Source organism: Morone saxatilis, unplaced genomic scaffold (genome assembly GCF_004916995.1).
Source record: "Morone saxatilis isolate NCDOM2014 unplaced genomic scaffold, NCSU_SB_2.0 Contig1, whole genome shotgun sequence".
In the NCBI taxonomy this organism is placed as follows: Eukaryota; Metazoa; Chordata; class Actinopteri; family Moronidae; genus Morone; species Morone saxatilis.
Genome location: NW_023339651.1, coordinates 3377127 through 3397873, shown reverse-complemented (window position 1 = coordinate 3397873; position 20747 = coordinate 3377127). Strand labels below are relative to the sequence as shown.

Here is a 20747-nt window from a genome sequence, read left to right as displayed (position 1 = left end):
GGGGTCTCGTCATCTGGATACGTTTGACATCAAGACACACAATGTAGATTTTAAGGGAGATGGTAAACTTTTTTCGAGTCCTTTCAGTAACATAAATAACATACACTAATGACTGTCAATGAAGTGACTGAATGATGGCATTGAGTAATTCACAAGAAATGTAGATACATATTTTCCCCACATGCTTAAAAAGGAAGGAACAAATAGATATTACCTGTTTTCTGTGACTCTATCTTATTGTCTTTCTATACAAGTGGGTCCAATTTCCAGTGTACAAGCTACCATCTGTATATACCAGTGTGTGTATGAGAATGTATCAGTGCAATGGAATTATATTATTCGAATGTATTTGTAATGACTTGACCTGCTGGCGAATGGCTTCATGCGTGTCTAGTAACCCATATATAGGGTGACTGACGTCATGCATGCCTCATTCATTTTGCAGAGAAAAGTGCAACATGAACATCTAAAATCCAGAATGAATCTATGTTTTGTTGTCTGTGTGCAAGTCCTCCCTTGCTGCACAATGATGGTGTTGAGATCTACACCTAAATTCTCGGTAATGAAATAAAATTAGGGTGCTATGTCTGTTTTAGCTATTTTAAAATGATTCATTTATACAAGTTCCTTAATCCACATGGTGTTGCTTTTATGTTTTATTGTGCAGAACACATCTGAAACATATCAGGTGTCAGATCTTCGCCGCAAGAAAACTCTACCACTGACAATGATAACATCAAAGCTTCAAAGTCCTGCAGTCGTATCCATTTCTGTACAACCACATATTTAATAGATGTTTAGATATGTTCTACTGTAGACTACATTTCTCCACACTTTGGCTGATGCCCATAGGTCATCTGGCTGAGCCCTTCAGACGTAATGTGATTCCATTAGTATGGCAGTAATAAAGGCTTTTAATGATGAGATGCATTTCATGTTGCATTTTGTTCTGGCATCAGTGGGTGTCTTTATCTGTGTACTTAGTGTAATTCCTTATATGTCATTAGTAAAATATGTTTTTTTTCCCTAAGGCAATTCAAAAACTTGTATCTAATTGTCATGTATGAATTTACAACCATAACACTATGTATTTTGGGGAGAACGTGCAAATAAATTAAGCACAAAAAGAACCCGGGCTGAGATTTGACCTTAATACTTTTATGCACTATTTGTGACTGAACTGTTACAAAAACGTGTACAAAAAAGATTGTTATAGTGTACTTTTTTCCTGTTGTAAAATGATTTTTATGTTATCTTGTGTTGTTACCAGTTTGTTGAATACTGCTTAAAAGAGCCCGTATTATAGGTCTTCCCTTTGTCATACCTAATGGTTTACTAGTGACTGAAACTTCTATACTCTTTATATTAATTTGGCACTTAAAGATTGTTGGAGAGAAATTATTCACTTTACTCTCCTGATGATGCAGCTTGCATTATTCATAAAAACAGCCAGCTTTAAGAGAAATATTTTTAAAAAGCAGTTTGAATTGCAGCAGTAGCAGATAGGGCAATATTGCAATGTTCTTGGCTAAGGACATTGGTGCTGCATCCCTTGGTGCACCCCAGATTGCAGTGATGTTGCAATTCTGTCAGTGTAGTAGTTTAATACCATTAGCCAAACCTATCAAAGAAAAAGCTGTCTGCTTGTTCAACAACTTTACCTAAAAGTAAATCACAATTGTTATACAGTACAGTGCACAACATTCACTCATAAGACATCACTTTGGATTCTGGAAAATGATGATGAGCCTTTGTCACATTATTTTATAGACTGATACATCAAAACATAATAATTGTTCGCTGCACCTCTGGTTTTTATAGCACATCTCAGGCTTCATGCTTGCTAGACATTTCATGTATGTGCTTGACAATTAATCTGATTGTGTGTGACCAGCAGATGTCACCATCAACACACTTTGAACTGGTTGCTGCCATCCTGGATCCTGTACTGCCATGCACCTTCAGTTCAGTAAGTTTAACACAACCACAGTGGTGCAGTGAAGATTAAATATATATAATAATTAAGCCAGGCTCATTTTCTTTGCATGTATCTACACAACTACTGTAAGGTCAATGTGATGTGACAGTGTCTTTTCATGCATACATATAAAAAAAAGGATGAATTCAAATTAAATGGTATGGTCATAGTCTGAATATCTGTTGCTTAATGCTTTTTTCCTCATGTATATACAGTGCACAGTTGTCGTTATATGGTTAATATAGAATCTGATTCAATACTTATTCAATAACTCCCACCTTCATGAGTTAAGTTAAAATGTGAAAATGTCTTTGAGAGGTTTTCACACAACTTTTTTTTCATTTTGGAGTCTGTAGTTGTGTTGCTTTATACTGAGAGGTCTTTCTAATATTTTGTCAACCCCATCCATGTCAACGAGGATTACATCCTCTATTAAAAAGGATTAGACAATCTCACTACATATTTAAAATATACAGTATAATCTGTATTCAGCAATCATTGTGCTTATTGTCATTCTATTTGTAAAATTTGCTGACATCTAATTTTAACCAGTATCTTGTATTTTCAGCACTTTACACACTTCCCGGCAAAATGAAATTTCTAAGTGAACTCAAGTGAAGATAAAATGGGGATTTGTTCAATGTCATCAAAGCTGATAAATACCATTACAAAAGGAAAATAAAAAATATTCCCAAATTGTTCTGTAAATCTCAAGAGTAAGGCATCAGATTATTTTTTAATGGATGTGTAACGGTTCCCATTACCTCCCATTTGTTTAGAAAATGTACTGAAAATATTAATACAAATGTGCTCTTCAGGTCAATAGCATCGGGGCTTGTATGGCCTGTAGATGGGCTGGATGTGACAGGAATGACACTGCTGGGGCAGTTTTCTTCAATAGGAGAGGTGGACTTGTGACCCAGGCAGGCTTGGATGATAGCCTCGCTGGAAAAGGCTGACGCAGGGAGTCCATTATTGCCCCTGGAGGAAGCTGAGGATTAGAACACCAAAGAATTTCAATAAAAGAAGTGTCTGTTTGGGGGTCGGGGAGGGGCAGAAGGATGGTGGTGGAGGTGGGGTGGGGGGGTGTTCCCCTCATTGTCCCAACAGTGATTGAGAGCAAGAGAAGGGGAGTGGGACGGCATTGTGTTTGCAGCTCCTCTGAAGAAGGTGGTTATTAGGGGGGATGGCTAAGGAGGGGTGAGGGATGGGGAGGCTGTTGACTCTTCATCTTGTGTGAACAAAGTCTCTGGCACATAGCCCTCTTCTGTCCTTCTGTCCTGGACTCCCTTGTTTACGAGTGCCATGAATTCTGTTCCTCTCGGCGGGGACCCCCACCAACTCCAACCTGCACCGCCGCACATTGTGGGGCTTAAGTGCCCTTTAATTAGGCGGCCTCAGTGTCCGGCTGAAGACCGCTGAGGGTTTAGGCTCTTCCCTGTGGGACCTTACTGAGCGGCTCGCACACACCAATAGAGGTTCCCTCACACAGCCGATGGATGAAGTGTTTGCTGCTCTAATGAAAAAGGTTTATTTGGGGGAAGAGCTCTTGCAGTCTTTGTCCCCTGTCTTAAAAAGTCCTGACAAAGGCGCTGATATTATCTTTAACACTCTCCCATTTCCAGGACACATTAGCGAGGACTCTGAGGTGAGGCAGTGGCCTCCAAGAACAAAGAGGCACAGGACTTCCAAAATTCTAAAAAATCATGACAGTAAACACGATGTACTTCCTGTACAGACAGAACTCACTGCACACTGGGACTTTATTATTACTATGTGGTATTAATTAATCATGCAATTACTTCACATGGAGGCTAAGGAGAATCTGGTTCATGCTCTTGAAATCTGAATGGGAAATTTCCTTTTTGCACGTCATGTAGAGGAGCGTGAATTCATGCAAAAATATGCGAAGGAGCGTGAATTCACAGAAATTCATCCATCATTCACATACACAGCCAAACACATGCACAGCTTTGTCATTGTGATTGAGCACATTTCATTATCATAACAGCAAACAGCACAGGATCCGGAGTATAAAGGGGGAGATGGGCAAGAGGCATTGGGAATTTGCTGAACTGCTCCGGCAAAATGAGTAATTTCTGGATGCCCCATTGTGTGAAGAGCTTACAGGGTGAGGGATCTGAAAGGAAGAGGCAAAGGAAGGATATAAACATGGGAGCAAGCGAAATAAAGTGAAAGATGGAAGGAATGAGAGACAGAGAAGAATGATGAAAAGAAGTTTGTGAAGGGAGCAGGGCGGGATTGGGCGTGTTCAGAAACTTTTTCGCTACAGCCCAGTGTGTGTAGATACCCTCCTAATCCTGGTTTTATTGGCTGCCTGTGTCCAGCCATGCTGGTCGGATTGAGTAGGGAGGGTAGAGAGGTGGGGGGGCCGAACACATGTCCTTCTTTGTGGTAATACGCTGATTAGGCCTGAGAAAGAGCCGGACCTGGTTACGGCCTTTCTCAGGTCACCGTAGAAACCAGCCCGGTAGGGGACCTCTGTGTGTGCCTCCCCCTCCTGTGCACCTACTGATGCAGACACGTAAACCAAGGCCTTCCTTTGCAGAGGTTTTCTACAAAACACCACCACTCAAAAGTGTTGTTGAGTCATAGTTCATTTCAAGATCAGGCTCCAATGTTCTTGACCTTAATCACTGCTGCCTTTCCAGACAGTTCGCGTTGCACTTGTGGCCTCAACCTGGGAAACGTGGTTTCAATGTTGTTCAGATGCAGACCGCAGACTGATTCCTTTGCCTGCACTCATAAATTAGATCACTGTCACATTCCCCCCATCCATCCCTGGCCCTACACACCGTCTATCGCTCCTAGAGAGCAACTGTCATCCAAATCCCAGAGCTGAGCTAGGCACATTTCTGGCGATGCCGTAACACACAACAATGTTCGTGATCGAAAACAGACCTGCCTCATTGTCAGCACCGCTATGACATACCGCATCTTGACTTGAGGCATTGAAAAGTCATCTTTATTGGTAGAATATAGTAGACTCCCCACCACGACTGGCTGGAGAGCAGGCCTCATACAAGTTTCACAAAGATATCTATCAATTATTGTCACATTTAGAGACTCGGAGGGACCCCCCTCCCCTCCTCTCAAGCAGGGCGGTAGGTCGAGTGCTGCTCAGTCACTGCCTGTTTCCCAATCTTCTTTGTTATGGAGGAATAAAACAGAAGGGGTGGTTGAAGGGGGGCACTCCACTGCTGACCTCCAGACTGTGGTCACTGAGCTCTCTCTCTGCGGTGGGCACTCAGCCTCCTCTTTGCAGAGTGCACGCTCCCAGCCCCTGCTGAGCGACCTTCCAGCCCCCTAAGTCCACCGAGCTCGCTCATGCCCTGGAGGTCCTCAGCAGAAAGACCGAGGCCCCCCCTGGCAACACACATCAGAGGGAGAGACAACTTAGATATTTTCCTGCTATAAAATCCTGCTAGCACATTTAAAATCACTTAAGAATAACTTAACTTAAGTATCTGTGCTAGAGCCACATGTCTATGACAAACTTTGTATTTAAAGTCAGTAAAGTGTGACATTTGAGTAATCTATAATCTATAAAATGGCACACGTGTCAAATGTATATTTCTGTAACTGTGCATGGGCGACATTTCATCTTTAAAGTCCACTAAACTTATTTTCATTCATTTGTATTTGTTGCTGCAATATTAAATCAGGTTGAAATCAATAAAACATCTCTTACGGTGTCATTGAACCTATTATGACCTTTCTTACTTGGAAACAGATCTCCCAAAGGCTGGTTTCCATATGGCTCCACACACTCAATCTGTTGTGAAATCTATCATGTAATCCATCTGGTCTAATGAATATATTTTTAATAAGTGTTAAAATGTTTAATTTATAATACTGTTTTGTCACAAATTCTTTATCAAAAACATCGCAGCTTCTGCAGCATTTGGATATCCACTCGATTAATTGTGCAGCCCTAAATTATATGTTCAAGAAAAGCCTTCAAATCTATTTCACTAGTTCACCTAGGAAGGATCCTTTTTGTGCTTATTTACACTTAAGTGTGAGTATTTTGACTATTAATTGTGTCAAAAAAGAGTGAAATTCAACTACAAAAAAACCACAATTTTAACACAGACTTCTCTGATAACATGTTAGCACTGACAGCATTAGTCTTTAAAGGGCAATGGGGCACACATTTAGCAGAAAACTGGTCAGTAGAAAGCCTCACATTTCATAAAAAGTTATGTTCTGTAAAGTCAAAGATGATATTTATACTGATGAACCCTTTCATTAGTGCTTTCTGCAGCGGTCAAGTCTTTGGTGGCCATTGTTTCCACGATGACCGACATAATAATCCTTTGAGACAAAACCCTTAACCAGATTGTCATCACTACAACTCAGTTTGTTTGATCTCTGCCGGGTATCTTGTTTGCATTTGTCCTGATCAGTTTCCTTGTGTGTGAATCAAATGCGTGCTTACTTCAGGCTAAGTCCATCACAAGTGTCCCACCCTCCTCCTTCACTCTCTATCTATCTCTCTCTCTCTCTCTCTCTCTCTCCTCTCCCTCCTCCCCCTGTCCCACGGCTGCTCGCCCCACAGCCCATCAGAATGACAATAGTATTGATGTAAAATGTGTCGCCTTTGGGCCGCTGAAGCATATAACCCCTGCATGCCTGGCCCAGCCACCACCACAGTTTATGGCTTTATTGTGTCCCCTTTTATGTCCTCCCCTGTTGGGGTGGGAGGACAACAATTTAGAAAATTCACTGTATATGTCTTTGTGAGTGGGACAGAGATTATGCGTGTGTTGACGTGTGTGTTTGTGTGTGTGTGTGTGTGTGTGTGTGTGTGTGTGTGCACTGTATGCACGTATATCCGGATCAATTAGTCAGGGCACAACCCCTAAAAATCAGTGTGTCAACATGTACGTCAGCGTCTGTGAACCCTAAGACTTCTGCGCAGGAGCTGGCCTACATCCCTTCACCTACCTCTAGCCACTTTGGGGAATCATTTTTTTCTCAATGATCACAGATGAAACAAGTTGAGTAACAACTCTACTCTACCTTTTTCATGTGTCCCTCCCTATACCTCCCTCTCTCATTTCCCTCCCTCCCTCTTTTCACTCTTTCCTTTCTTTTCCACATTACCAGGGGGTGGCGTGTGATTGACAGATGGGAACGAATAATAATTTTTTTTTCGTAACCTAAGGCCATCTTCTGTGATTGGCTTGCCAGCTGACATCTCCAAACCTCATTCCCCCCGCCTCTACCCCCCCCCCTTTAATATTGGGCCTGTGGATGAGGCATCCTGAGGGAGAAAAAAGTAGAGAGAGAGAGAAAAAGATATCTACCTTAGGGAAGAACCTCAGAGAGAGGGAGGGAAGGAGAGGACGGGTAGGAGCGTGTGTGCATGTGTGTAAGAGACACTTATTCTCTTAACTACTAGGAGACAGACACACTTTCCTGGCCTGACTCAAAGAAGGGGGGAAAACAGGAGGAAGATTTTTTTTTTCAATATCATTTTAATCTTCCCCTCATTCAACAATCAAGCTGCCCTAAAGCTTCTCTTCCTGGAAACTCTTCTTCATTGCCTGCTGGAAGTTCTATGTATTGATCCATTTACCCTCTCACACACTACAAGGCTTACCTCATGGATTTGTATCTGATTGGATATTTGATGTGTGTGTGGTTGTCCAGCTCACGGGTGCTTGGAGGCTATCCCATCTGGTGGTGAGTACAAATCCACAGTTTCAGCATCAGACCCTATAGCCGCATAAAGAGAGAGAGTCTTTTTGGTCAAATGATCATTTTCTGAGAGGGCAGAATGTGCACTTTCAGTTGACTGCGTGGAAAAATGTTCTCCGGCCCAGTCCAAAGAATCTTAACCTCAAATACTAGTGTAACGGAAAAGGCTCGCCGTTCTTTTCCCTTCTACACTCAGGTCCATTTATCATATTGGAGTATGTTGTGATGCTAAGAGGATGAATTTTTTAGTTTGGGAACCATTAAATGAAAAAAATACATAGCGAGTGGTTGCCATGTTGATATGAATTGTCAACAGCTCTCTAAGGACTTTTCCACACAACAGTGTAAGTCAGTAAGATCATTCATTATTACATAAATTGTAGATATCGCTCAAGGACAATGACAACACTGATGTTGCTCATGAAAACTCAACAAAGCCTCAGAAAAGGCTCCTGTTTCTAAACCATAATCAGTTTCTTTGCTTGAAATACAACCATATAATTTTAGGAGTGCCCTAGGAAGTACAACAATCATGACTTACAAGATCAGCGTCATTTTGTTTTGTTTCCTATTGTGTGTCACTGTTCTACATTCAGGCCGCCGGCCCCCCAAACATGCCGTGAATTGAATCTGAATTGTTTTGGGCTTTTTTTTTGGTAGATGTATGACATGCACAGAACATACAATCTCAGCTACTGACAAAGTTGTACATAATTCTTAAAAATATTACAAATTTGTGGTCTGCAATAGGCCATCAGCTGTAATTAAATGAATCTTTTTTTTTTTTTTTTGGTAAAACAGTTAAGCATATCATTTTGCTTTTCAATTGCACCACAATTCACCCCCTCCACTACGGATTTGTCAGGAGACAATGTGTTTAGGTGCCGCAGGGTTTTATTCTTTGTTAAATTATCCCAGATCGCTTTTGGCACCAGCAACTGAAATTTAGAGGTTTATCTCATTACAAATTCAGCTACATGCAGCTGACCTCATGGCTCCTGGTCTTCTTTTGTAACATAAAGCTTCTATTTTGGAGATATTTGCGTAGGCGTATGACAAAGCTCTTTTGGCTCACAACACAATACTTGTCAGAGCTACTGCACTTTTAGTAGCCCAACTAGCATGTGGTCCCACCATAGTGCTGTCCAAACCGCGAGCATCTTCTGGTTTCATTTACAGAGCAGGCAGCTGCCAAGCACACAGGCCACAGGGCTGAAGTGTTAATGGCAAAGAGGACTTTACACCCACTCCTGGCTTCAGCAAGAATCATCAGACAACAGTGACAAAGAGCCTGGCTTTCTCTCTCTGTGAATTACCTGCAGCTGTTCTGTTCAAGGAGCTTACATGACACTGGTATAATGTTCGAACCTTAACAATGCGCACCACCTTTGATTTGGGTAACAAATTTTGAAGTGTAGGCTGGGTGAGGGGTTACTGGGAAGGTGGAAAGATGAAAAGCCGAGCCGTAGCTCCAGGTGACTGGGCAGGTGCTGAGGAATGGGTGTCAAACAGCGCTGTCAGTGGCATCACCCCGCGGTGTCGAACATTTCCAAAAGGAGACAAAATGAGGTGGTGCGTCAAACAAGAGGGTGCTGAGTTTCAGCAAGGGCCCAGGCAGGCTCCTCTCAGCTTCTGTCTCAGGGCCGAAGACTTGGCCATAAATTCTCCAGCCAAAGTGGGACGTGTTGTAGGGAAGAGGAGTTTTGACTGCTTTATGCCTGGCAGCCTTGCTTTTACAAGACGGGGTGTTGAAAACAAAACAGAGCATAAATAACTCTGGTGATATGTACATATGCATGGATGAAGATGAGGTGTAGAAGAAAGAAAAGGCATAGCAAACTAATGAGGTGGGTTTGGAAAGGCGAGACAGAGCAGTAAATTGCCTTCTTGAAATGCAAGAATGTTTGGGAAACAGTAGTTTTGTACAAAACATGCAAAAACAAGGTTTGAGAGAATTCATGACAGCTTAAAGCTATGTTGTGACCCCACATAATCCACAGGTCCTACAGTGTCTCTGTCCAATTATCTGACAACGCCATGCTTTCTGTGTGGTTTGAAAAATGAAAAAATAACTGTTCTTGGATTTATTGCTGTTTTTTGGTTTTACCTTTTAACCTACGTAACTTAATAATCAATAATAATAAACTTAATAATATAACAACTTGAAGGGCTATGAGAGAATATTCTGCTCTTATTAAACACCAAGGTTGTTAATAAGAGTCACCGCTATATTGTATTAAGCCGTGTGGCTTAACTCATCATCTATTTTCAGAAGAGCTTAAGCCACCCTGTCAGCCAGAAAGTGTGTTTGCGTTCCTTGCGTAAACAGCGGCGGTTGTAAGAGAATGATGACAGTCACTTTCAGCAAGGAATTACCTCAGCTGAATGTATGCCAATACCAGCTATCGAGCATCAGCAGTGATTACCGGTTTAACTCCGTCATATCACACTGCACAGCCACGAGATGTTTAAATCCAATAACTGTTATTCTCTTAATCCTCTGTTATCATCACTGCTGTTAAATCGGCATGACACGTTGTACACTTGATGTGAATTTCCTCGGCGCTCATTGTAATTTCAAGTGGGGCCATCTCATAGGGATTCCGGATCATTGTGGATATTTTTTAAGTGTTTAAATTGCTTGAGACTTATACTATTGTGGTTATGAGAATCGAACAGAGAGCAATTGGTAGGGAGAGAGGAAACTAAGAGAAAGAGTGAGAGTTAACTGCTGCAGACAACGAATCTGTTTCAGCATACATTTTAATGAGCAATTAGTACAAGTTAAAATTAGTTAACTTCCTCTCAGGTGAAAGATTGTTGCAATGTCTTATATTCAGTCACTGCAACAAACAGGTTATAATAGTTAAACAACTCTGTATCATCAGAGCAAAAATAAGATCCCATTTGTTAACGGTTCACATATTATTCTATGATTAAGATCTTTGCCTTTTTAAAGCTGTCAGTGAGTCAACATTCTTTAATTATACTTTGGAGCGCATACGGCTTCCTGACTAAAATTGCGTTTGCTGTTTGAAGCACTACTTGTGGAAGTTTTGGGAACCGCTGGGGCCTCAGTAATGTCAGTGGCATACCTCTCCAAAGATCTCACGCAAAGCTATCTAGGTTTACCAAACCGGCCAGGCTATACACAGACTTTTCCAGTTCAACCTGAGCGGCTTAAATGGGGCTCTAGAGTCCATCTCTGGGTCTCAGGAATGTCATTATCTGACTGTGACACCCCCCACCTCCAATCTTCAATCCAATCTTCAACCCCAAAACCCCTACCGTTGGCAAAGGGATCACTTAAATGATTCTTGCTGCGGTAAAATCCTCCTGTCTGCCGTCTTGTGTGAAAAGATCAAGGATGTTTGGGTATTATTCTCAACAGTGCAGTGGAAGGTAGAGAAAAGAGCAGGAAAGTCTAGAAGAATGTCATTCATAAGAAACTTTGGGGTTCCATTATGAATGGCTGAGGGCTGCCATAGGGCCAGGGTCAAAGGCAATTTTGGGCTAAAGCCCTAGAGAGTGAGTGATATCCACAGGGATACAGGATATGGAAGGAACAAATTCTTTAAAAACATGTATGACTATGTAACGTATGGATATATGGTCTAAAATGATCAAGACCATAGCCCTAAGCAGGTGTATTGCCACTGCTGAGGTCAAAATGAGGCAATATTGCTCAAGGAGTCGATTAAAACACTTTGATTTGAACATCTTGTGACATTTTAGTGCTTTTTTATTCAATTAAAAAATGTTGTTTATCACAATTACCCAAAAAAATGCACTGGTCTCTAACTGGACTTTTACTGACTGTCAGTGAGGGTAGCCTTCATGCACTGATCCAACACATTTCTTCACGCAACATTATAAGACTGTTTTCAGTGAACACTCTGGCCTGTGGGATGACATTATCCAGTCAAACCCAAGCTAGGTGAGAGGTTCAAAGGAGAGTGGTATTTCAAAGCAGCGAAGGCGAGTCCTAATCTTCACCCACCATCAAAGGACATGCAATGTGCTCTTGTAGGAAATGACAAAGTCCCCCAGTGCACAGCTATTAGCTGCACTAAAACACAGGCCAGGACAGTTCCTCAAAGGGAAAACGGCCACGGCCGGGGGCAAGGGAATCATTAAGGGACACGTGTGGAGGCACAAACACAATATTTAAAGTCTTCATTACATGGTTGATCTCACCTGTATGGCTTGTTACAGAGGTTAATTATTAGCAGAAAACAATTTCTCTGACACACGGGGTCAGTGACAGAGATGTACTGTTCACACCTGTACACCCTATATTCAGTCAAAGCCCTCAGGTCACTGACCAGGTCAACCAAACAACCAACAGATGCAGTGTGCAAAAGAAGAGAGGAATGTCATTCAGTATATCTAAATTACAAAGGATCCAGTTAACACAGTGGTGCTGTCAATAATTTCCGGTAGAAGACACTAGAGATATGATAGCAGAGTTTGGGTACTGACATTAAAATTATACTGTTTTTTGCTTAAAATTGAGAAATATAGACATGTTTTTGTACAAAACTTATTTTTTATCCAACAAAAGAAGCAGTTAAACAACACCTTTTTAATAATATAAAAATAATTTGATCTTATCAAAGAATATGTGAACAAGACTGCTATACTGTCCAGACGTTTGATGCCAGTTTTTGCTGCATTTGGTACCTTTCAGCCTGCACCGAAAAAGTACGACACCCACAAAAGGTACAAAGGTAAAAGAGAGAGGTAAAAACATGCATGACAGTGTGTTTCATAAAGATAGGGACCTGCAGATCAGTGGAAAAGTGTGGGCTGTAGGAGGTACTGCCTGAGAGTGAAATATCTATGCACTCACAAGCTTTGTTAACCAGGTTTATCCCCCACGATGTAGTTTCACATTCCAGTTTTTTCAAATCAACCAAGCATGAGAAAGTCAACAGCAATTAAGGCTTTAATTACTTTTAAAGACACTGTGTGGTGTTTGAAACTTCCACCAAAAAATTCCAGACATACAACGGAAGATTCCAGACAATCCGTTACGAGTTATGATTTGCATAGGATGCATTACTGCTGACAATTCAAGCAGCAATGCCAACAAGCTGGCCCTAATGAGCAGAGGCAGCGAACAATGCGCCGTTTGAGCTGCGGTTCATTCACACAGTCCCTCAAGACTCTCATTCAAACAAGCTCTGTCCTTTCAAGACAGCAGCTCAGACTCTGTTGTGTCCACCTACAGACAGACCAAGACACCGAGCCTGCAGTCAGATGTGCATTTGTCAGTGCCTTGTACTCTCCAGTGCACTTCTGTGCAGAGCTACTGCTGCTCTCATTCACTTCCTGACAGGCAGGTTCACAAGTTTACACCCTGTATAGTTTCCCTCTTCACGTCTCCATACATGTGACTGCAGGGGCTCCTTGTCCCAACTCCACACTCTCTGCAACAGTCTGCAGAGAGGGGAAAGGAGGGGAGGCAAAGGAGGTAGAAAGAAAGAACAGGTTGGAACATTTTTCAGGGGTCCTGTCATTTTTTATCTGATCAGCCAGGAGCTGTTGGACTACAAATCAAAAGTGTGCCAAAGAAAAAGAGAAGACAACAAAACACAGACAGGAGCTTTGCATTCCAGCCTCCACCAGGAAAAGTCCCATCCTCGGGCAAAGCCGGCAACTTTCCTTGGCCCACTTACTCTCTTTCGAGTGTCTTTATCTCTCTGCGGACTCTGTTGTGGGATTTATAAATGAAATACTGGTGGCAATGTTTTCAGTGCACGTCTCAGACTGCTCTGCTAGGGCCTCATTTAGCAACATGATGTCCTCCGGGCAAATCTGACAAGTTGAGCTGCGGCGTCAACATATAGAGGTAAATTAGAGGTGAGATTAGAGTTTAATGCAAACAATATTCTTGCAGTCTGTCGCTGCAGAGGCCTTTTCAGAAGCTTGGTTCCCACAGAGGAAGTGACAGAACACACTCAGGACTCAGCGCTTCGGGCACAAACGCAGCATAAGCTAACATTAATTTCTCTTTAATGAAATAAGTTAACTTGTTCAGACATGGCTAAGAACGACTGGCACCCATCATCAATAACCACTGTAGCAAATACACTGGAAAACAATAGCATTTTATCAAATCTGAAGCCAGGATCAAATCAGTTTATAAAGGATGAATGCTTTCAAATTACTTACTGACTCTATTTAGAAACAAAAAATATAATAAAGTTTGAATTTAAGAACTAACCTATAAGTTTTATATACTGCTCTTTACTAATACAATAAAGGAAGAGATTAAAAGATTTGATGAGAGATTCATTAGAGCGTCAGAGTTGAACAACTTAGAAACTGCAACCCTAATTGTGTCTCTGCACAAATGAGGTGTAGTTAAATACATCATCCTCTGACCTGAAAGCAATAGTCTGGAGAGTGTCCCAGCTCGTGATGAAACCGAATGGAAAATTATATCATCGTGTGTCAGAAGTTTGCAGCATGCCCTGCAACAAGGGTGCAAGCCAATTAAAACAATGCTTGCACAGAATGGGTAATACGATCAAGGAATACCATCTCTCGCCATCATCTTAGTGATAACCGTGTTGGAAGTCGGAACTTACAAGTAGCAACACAGCCGTGTAGTTCAGTCTGCCTTCACACATGCACGCAGGTTTCCATGAGTCTTTGAACAGTGCCTAAGGAATAATGCATGGAGGGATGGATTGTGACAGGCTCTCTAATCCCTCTCTTTTCCTTTCTGCTTCACTCTCATACTTTGGTTGCCACTTAAACATTCCAATTTGTTCTGAACTACAAACCACTAAAAACTTTGACTTAACTCGTGCAATCCACCAGGGATTACATACTGGACCAAGAATCTGGCGATACGATATGTGTGACGATACGAGGGGTTAGAATTCAATACATTCTGATATATATTGTAGGATACAGGATATAGGAAGATACAGGGGTTACGATTCAATATGTTGCGATATTGTAAGCAGCAGGTGATATGTTGCATTATTTCTAAATCTAATTGTTTTTACATAAAATTGGAGAAAAAGTTTTTTTTTTTTAGTTTGAGAACACGTAAAAATATTTTTAAGACATTTTAAGATTCCTCGAAGATTCCTCGAATGTTATCCAATTAGTTAGAACAAAAGTCCTCAGTTTGCTGAATGATAGAAAATAATGAAATCCTGTTTTTCACAAAGATGGCATCCGAAATTAACATTTATCTTCACAAGAAATAATCTCGAAATAATTCTAACAATTAAAATTTAAAATTTTGGTGTTTTAATTAATTAAACAAAAGAACGTGTTATGATATCTTAAGGCCACATTTTAAACCTTTAAAATAAAACAATGTATTCATTTCTAATGCCACGTTCAGATACTTCTGTTCAATCTTTTACTTATGTGCCACAATAATGTAATGTTTTTTAGTTAAAATATCTTCATCCGGATGCTTTCCAAGCAAATATTGATATACAGAATGTGATTGTTTGCGATTCAATCAGCACCCCTTTAAGTCTCCCACCCTCTTGCCCACCCATGGATACTTCTCTAGATCTGCCCCTGTATACAAGGTGAGAGTTTATCAATGGGACTTTAATGTAATCATCAATGCAAAAGTCTCAAATGTAAATATGAGAGGCACACTGATGCAAAGCTATGTAAATTTATAAGTGAAAATGCATGAAATTATTCCTTAAAGTGATATGAAAGCTAAATTGATCACAGGTACAATGTACCTTGGAGTGTTGCAGCAGAGTTGTCTGTATTTGTGCATGCTCATATGTGGAGGTTTCACCATGTCATGCTTGTGCAATTTAAACTATTTTTTCAGTACCTAAAATTTAAAATACCAAGGTCCCGAATAAATTGACTTATTTTTATTTTCCTCAATTAAATATAAATGTGTTTGATCACACGTACACACTAGAGATAATCTGAGTTTGAGCAGGCACCTGATCTTAGAAACTTGCATACTGGTCATGAACTTCAAACTGTTTCTAAGGCCATCAGGCTAAAGGCAGTGAGGTCAGATGTCATGTTCTTCTCACCAGGTTCAGAGGGTCACCTGGTACTTTTTGTGCCTCTGGACATAGTAGGCTGTCACACAAAGGGAGCTCATCTGTGCACAGACATGTGCTACACACTGACCCCCGTAATGTAGACCTCCCACAATAGCAGCTGCAACATATTTCTGACAGTACAAGAGTCCTTGACTCACCTCTTGAGCTTAAAGCTGAGCTTCTCCCAGACAAAATAAAAACTGAGAGAAGCAGTAAAGTAACTCCTGGCACTCTACGTTTCTAACCAAGCAGCAGAGAGATTGTAGTAGTGATTTTATTACACTGGGAGTGGTTGAGTCAGAAGTTTTTGTTTACAGTGTTATAGTCTTGATTGCGTAAATTTCCACTCTTCAGCGAGGTGTGTGGTGGAATCCCTTTGTTTCCTCTGCTTCATTTCTGTGGTTTCCAGCGGCCCGTCATACTTTCACATCAGCCAGTTTAGATACTGAGAAAACCCCCAACCGAGCCGTAAACCCCCCAGGGCAGTAGAGGCCCCATACGGACCTGCCTGGGCATGCACCTGCCAAGCCCTGCCGTTCGCTGCTGCTCTGCTGCTTGTCTCGTCCCCTGCAGCAGATTCCCCCGGCATTCTGCTTCTGTGGAGGTCTCTGCGTCTGCTGCTCCCTCACTCGGTTGAGACACGTTGCTCGTGGCTTCCGAGAAGTGAGGCAAAGCAGGCAGGATCAGCATGGCACACATGTGGTCTGCATGCATGAGTCTGCGTGTGTGTCTGTTTGCACGATACGCCTCATAACCCCTCAGGGTTAAGACTCTCATTAGCACCTAGCCAAAAAGATATCCCTTTCATCTCATCTGTCCATACGGATCAAGTGAGGCACATCCTTTGCAAACAAAGACAAATAGGCTGGCAGATCCACAGTCTGTAGTCTAAACATGCTATGTCCACCACAGAGTCCCATGCGGTTAGCTAATTGATTCCATCAGAAATCCCAGATTTACTGGCTAAGCCACTATGTCATAGTGGTGGGCAAGTTGTTTAGCTGTCCTGAATAGAACCCGAAATGTAGCAGAGGTTGGCACAGTTGTCTACATACAGAGATATCTCACTTGGGCAGGAGAGATTTTCCTTTGCATTGACTGATGTTGTTGGGGAGCGTGTGACACCAGAGTTCAAACCCAAGCTCTGTGCAGAGCATCATCCACTCGGGTCCATCCCATGACGGAGAGATTAATGGGCAGTAACCAAGCTAGCAGACAGTGTAATTAAGGTCCTTAGTCACTCAGTCACCAGACAGAGTGAAGTCAGCAACACTTGAACTCAGTGATGTTGGTGGGATTGGGACTGGCAGATGAGCTAATGTGGCTGCCTTCGCTTGGGTACATCCAAAGCAAGAACATGAATGGAGATTGATGAGCACTATCAAATTACTAACTCTTCATCAGAACATCAAATTGGGCAAAACAGCATTTCAGTTGGAAATGAAAGAGATGAAACATATTTTTCCTCCTGCACAGAAGTGTTTGAAAGTTTTGAATAGTTTATGTAACTGTACTATCCTGGAGGAACTGTGATCAGACAGGGTTTGATACTGAAACATAAGAATTGTTTGTTGTGTATCAGTGTCAGTCAGAGGGCTCATGCCAAAAACACAAGTGGCTGGTTATGTGATCATCATATATTCCAGTAGACCAGCTGTAAAAGCAAAACAACTCTCATGGCTCAGTGTGTAAGCTCCACTGGCAAACCTTGATACCTGGGATCCTGCTGTAACAATGCTCACCTGAGATCAAAAACAGTGTATGGGAGGGGCAAAGGGTGTCGGGAGGTGGGGGCAGGGTTTAGCCATACATAGAAAGCAAAAGCGCACATGAGCTGTGAACCTATCTGAGGGGGGATTTTTTCCCTCTGACTTCAATGGCTTGACTTTTGTGTTGGGGTGGGGCACTGCGCCGCACACATCTGTCAGAGTCAGTGGCTGCTATGATTGGGTTGCGCCCTGCGGGGGTCCTGAGGTCATCCTGAGTGGTGCTCTGATCTGATCAGCATCAATTGTTCCCCCATGATCCTCTCATGGCCTCCAGCGCCACGATGTCGGCCCAGACTCAACCAAGTGCTGGAGAGTGTGCTCGACACCGGTAAAGCTCTCCTCTTAGAGCTGGGATTTGGCAGCACATCTTCACATCCCTAACTCTGTAAACACCCAGCTCACACACATCTATTGTAAAGCATCCATCTCTTAAGAATGCGGACCTGTACAGAAATATGTGTTTCTTCAGCTGGTATATATATTTATGGCCAGAAATAAATAAACAAGAAATTTTAGTCTGACATCCTACAGTATTTGCATGACCTTCTGGGTGAAACCGTACAGTTTTGTTCCAGCTTGTCATCACAAAAAGCATGTTAAAACATGGGCATGGAAAACAAGTTTTCTCTCTCTTTTATTTCAAGAGAAATAAAAAGCAATTAAAATTAATTACCTGAATGAAACTATAATGGTTTCTGGCATCACAAGCTGATCTTGGCTGTCTCGTTGTGGTGATTAATCCCTGCTTAGGCACATCTGCACGGGCCTTTTGGTGAGGCACGTACCTTCAGATATGCTGTTTTCATCCATCACCAACAAGCTCAGCTGTGTACGCTGTCATTCTTAAAAAAATAAGCTACAGAGGATAACCGCAAATGAATGATGGAACTGCAGAGGCAGGTGTTTTCATATATTTGAAATAGTGTAAGGGGGCTTTTCCCAAACTAAGCAGACAGGTTCTTGTGCGTTATCTGTTAGATCAGCAGATCTGTGTATGCTAACAAGTGGGAACACTTTGAAAAGTCAGTACTAATAGCTTGTATCCCTGCCCTGAAGTGGGCCTATTAGCCTAACCCCTCCTGGTGGGAAAAAAATTACAAAATAAACAGAAGAACTCTAAGTATAAACTACATTACGCAGATAAGTCGATAAAACAATCAAGTATGAATCACTGTGCAGTCACCGAGCCTGAGATTAATAATGAATACAGACTCCCTTGTAGAGCAGGTTGCCTTTCACAGACGACTCAGGTCACCATAATTTATTGTGCTGTTGTGGGGCTGAGTTCAGGGGGGCCACAGACTTGTACTGTGAGGGAGGCAATTTCACTTTCTTAATCCTTTAAAATGGGTAAAAGCGCTAGGGTTGGGTATTATTTGAAATGTTTCTATAGCAGTGCAGATGCAAATATACTTTTCTGATACCTCTGAGAGAAGGAAACCAGATTTTAAATTAAAATAGTCCAAAATTGGCTAAATGTTGCTGTACATCAGTATCTACAGACACCTTAGCCAGTAGCAAAAAAGCATTGAGGTTCAATATAAACTTATAGAAGATAGTCCTATATTCAGTCCAACCTTAATGAAGCTCATTTGTATTTTCAGTGATGGCCTGTTAGGATCTATTTTAATCATGCTGCAGTTCTTTTTAGTCCTAATCCCCCAGTGCTGAACACAGATGGAGGTGTTTTCATGCCCAGCACATCTCGCTTAATGATGCTTCCCCTCTCTGTGTGTCACAGGTCCCTGGCCCTTGGGCAGCAGTACTCGTCTCTGGGCTCCCAACCCATCCTGTGTGGCTCTATCCCCGGCCTGGTGCCCAAGCAGCTGCGTTTCTGTCGCAACTACATAGAGATCATGCCCAGCGTTGCCGAAGGTGTCAAGCTGGGGATCCAGGAATGCCAGCACCAGTTTAGGGGCCGCCGGTGGAACTGTACCACCATCAAGGACAACCTGGCCATCTTCGGCCCTGTGCTAGATAAAGGTAAATTATTTACAAGTTATTGCTAAGAAAAACGCCCGAATCTTTATTGCTGTATTTTGTATTGATGTACATTTGTATCTGAGGCTCACAGTATAAAAGTAATGATCTAAATGATCTCTGCCAAACAACACCCGACCTTAGAAAATAGGTTATATATCTGAGGCTATTGCAAGCTGCTACAAAACATAGCATTTAACAGTTTCCAGCCTAAGGCTCAGCACTGCCTGTTCTCTGGGCTTTTGCTGACAAATGACTAACTAGGGCAATTACAATAATATACACCTTTCCTGGCTGCTGTGAGAAATGAGTGCAGGTACAAGCACTGACACATTATTCAACTTCCATCTATCTTTACCTTCGATATCGCATTAGTCTTCAGAGTCAGTGGCTTCTTTTCGGTTGTCCCAACCATGTTTACACTCTCTTACATGAAAGAGGGTCAGCGTGGTAAATCTATCAGCGAAACCTGACAAGTACAGCTGATATACTGGAGACATCCATCAGGTGCTTCACACGCAGAATACTAATTGTAAGATACCTCGCCACTAACTGTGTGCTTTAAACAATCCCACAAAAGCTGACAGTGGGAAACAATAGGCACAGGTGTCCCGCTGAAGGCCTCGCAGTCCCTAATTTTAAAGGTAGAAGTTTGAGTGTTGCAAGCGAGGCTGCTGATTGGAAATGAATTACCCTGTATGTCAGAGGGGAAGGAATCTGGGCAGAAATGGGCAGTGTGAGCAGTCCAAGCTCCTCAGTCAAATAAAAGGGAGAGGGGAGGCCAAATGAGATTACAGGCAATAGAAAAGGGCCGGGGGGCTCCGCTCAACCCCTACTGTGCATGAAGACCAGTGCGCGCCTCACACAGTCCAGCTCCCACGGACGCCCCATTCACACGCCCTTTTGACTCTGTCATGAAAACAGGCTGAAAGGGGATCTCTCCCAACCTAGCCTGGGTGTGCACTTTGGGATAGGGAAGCAAGGGAAGGAAGGACGGAGGGAAGGAGGGAAGGAAGGAGAGCGTCTCACTTTGGGAGTGATGAATGGAAAAGTTCGAGTTAGGGAAGGGAGAGCTACCAACCACCAGCCCCAGCCACCTTAAGCTGCGCGTTGGCCATGGTGGTGCCGTTGGTGGATGCCTGGAGGAAGTGGGGGGTTGAGGTCCTGTGGTGGGTGGTGGTGTATGGGATTTCAGCTCAGGGTGTTGGCAGAGGGGTGGCTGGAGAGAGAGAGAGAGAG

General features: G+C 42.3%; 1 protein-coding gene across 1 annotated transcript in view; it reads left to right on the top strand.

The window, feature by feature from the left end:
* Positions 1 to 7610: 7610 nt before the first annotated feature.
* wnt3 (wingless-type MMTV integration site family, member 3) overlaps positions 7611 to 20747 on the top strand; it is an 18108-nt gene continuing 4971 nt past the window's right edge. The window contains exons 1-2 of the mRNA XM_035669118.1: positions 7611 to 7690; positions 19270 to 19511. Coding sequence (XP_035525011.1) covers positions 7611 to 7690; positions 19270 to 19511 — 322 coding nt within the window. The remainder of the gene's footprint in view (positions 7691 to 19269; positions 19512 to 20747) is intronic.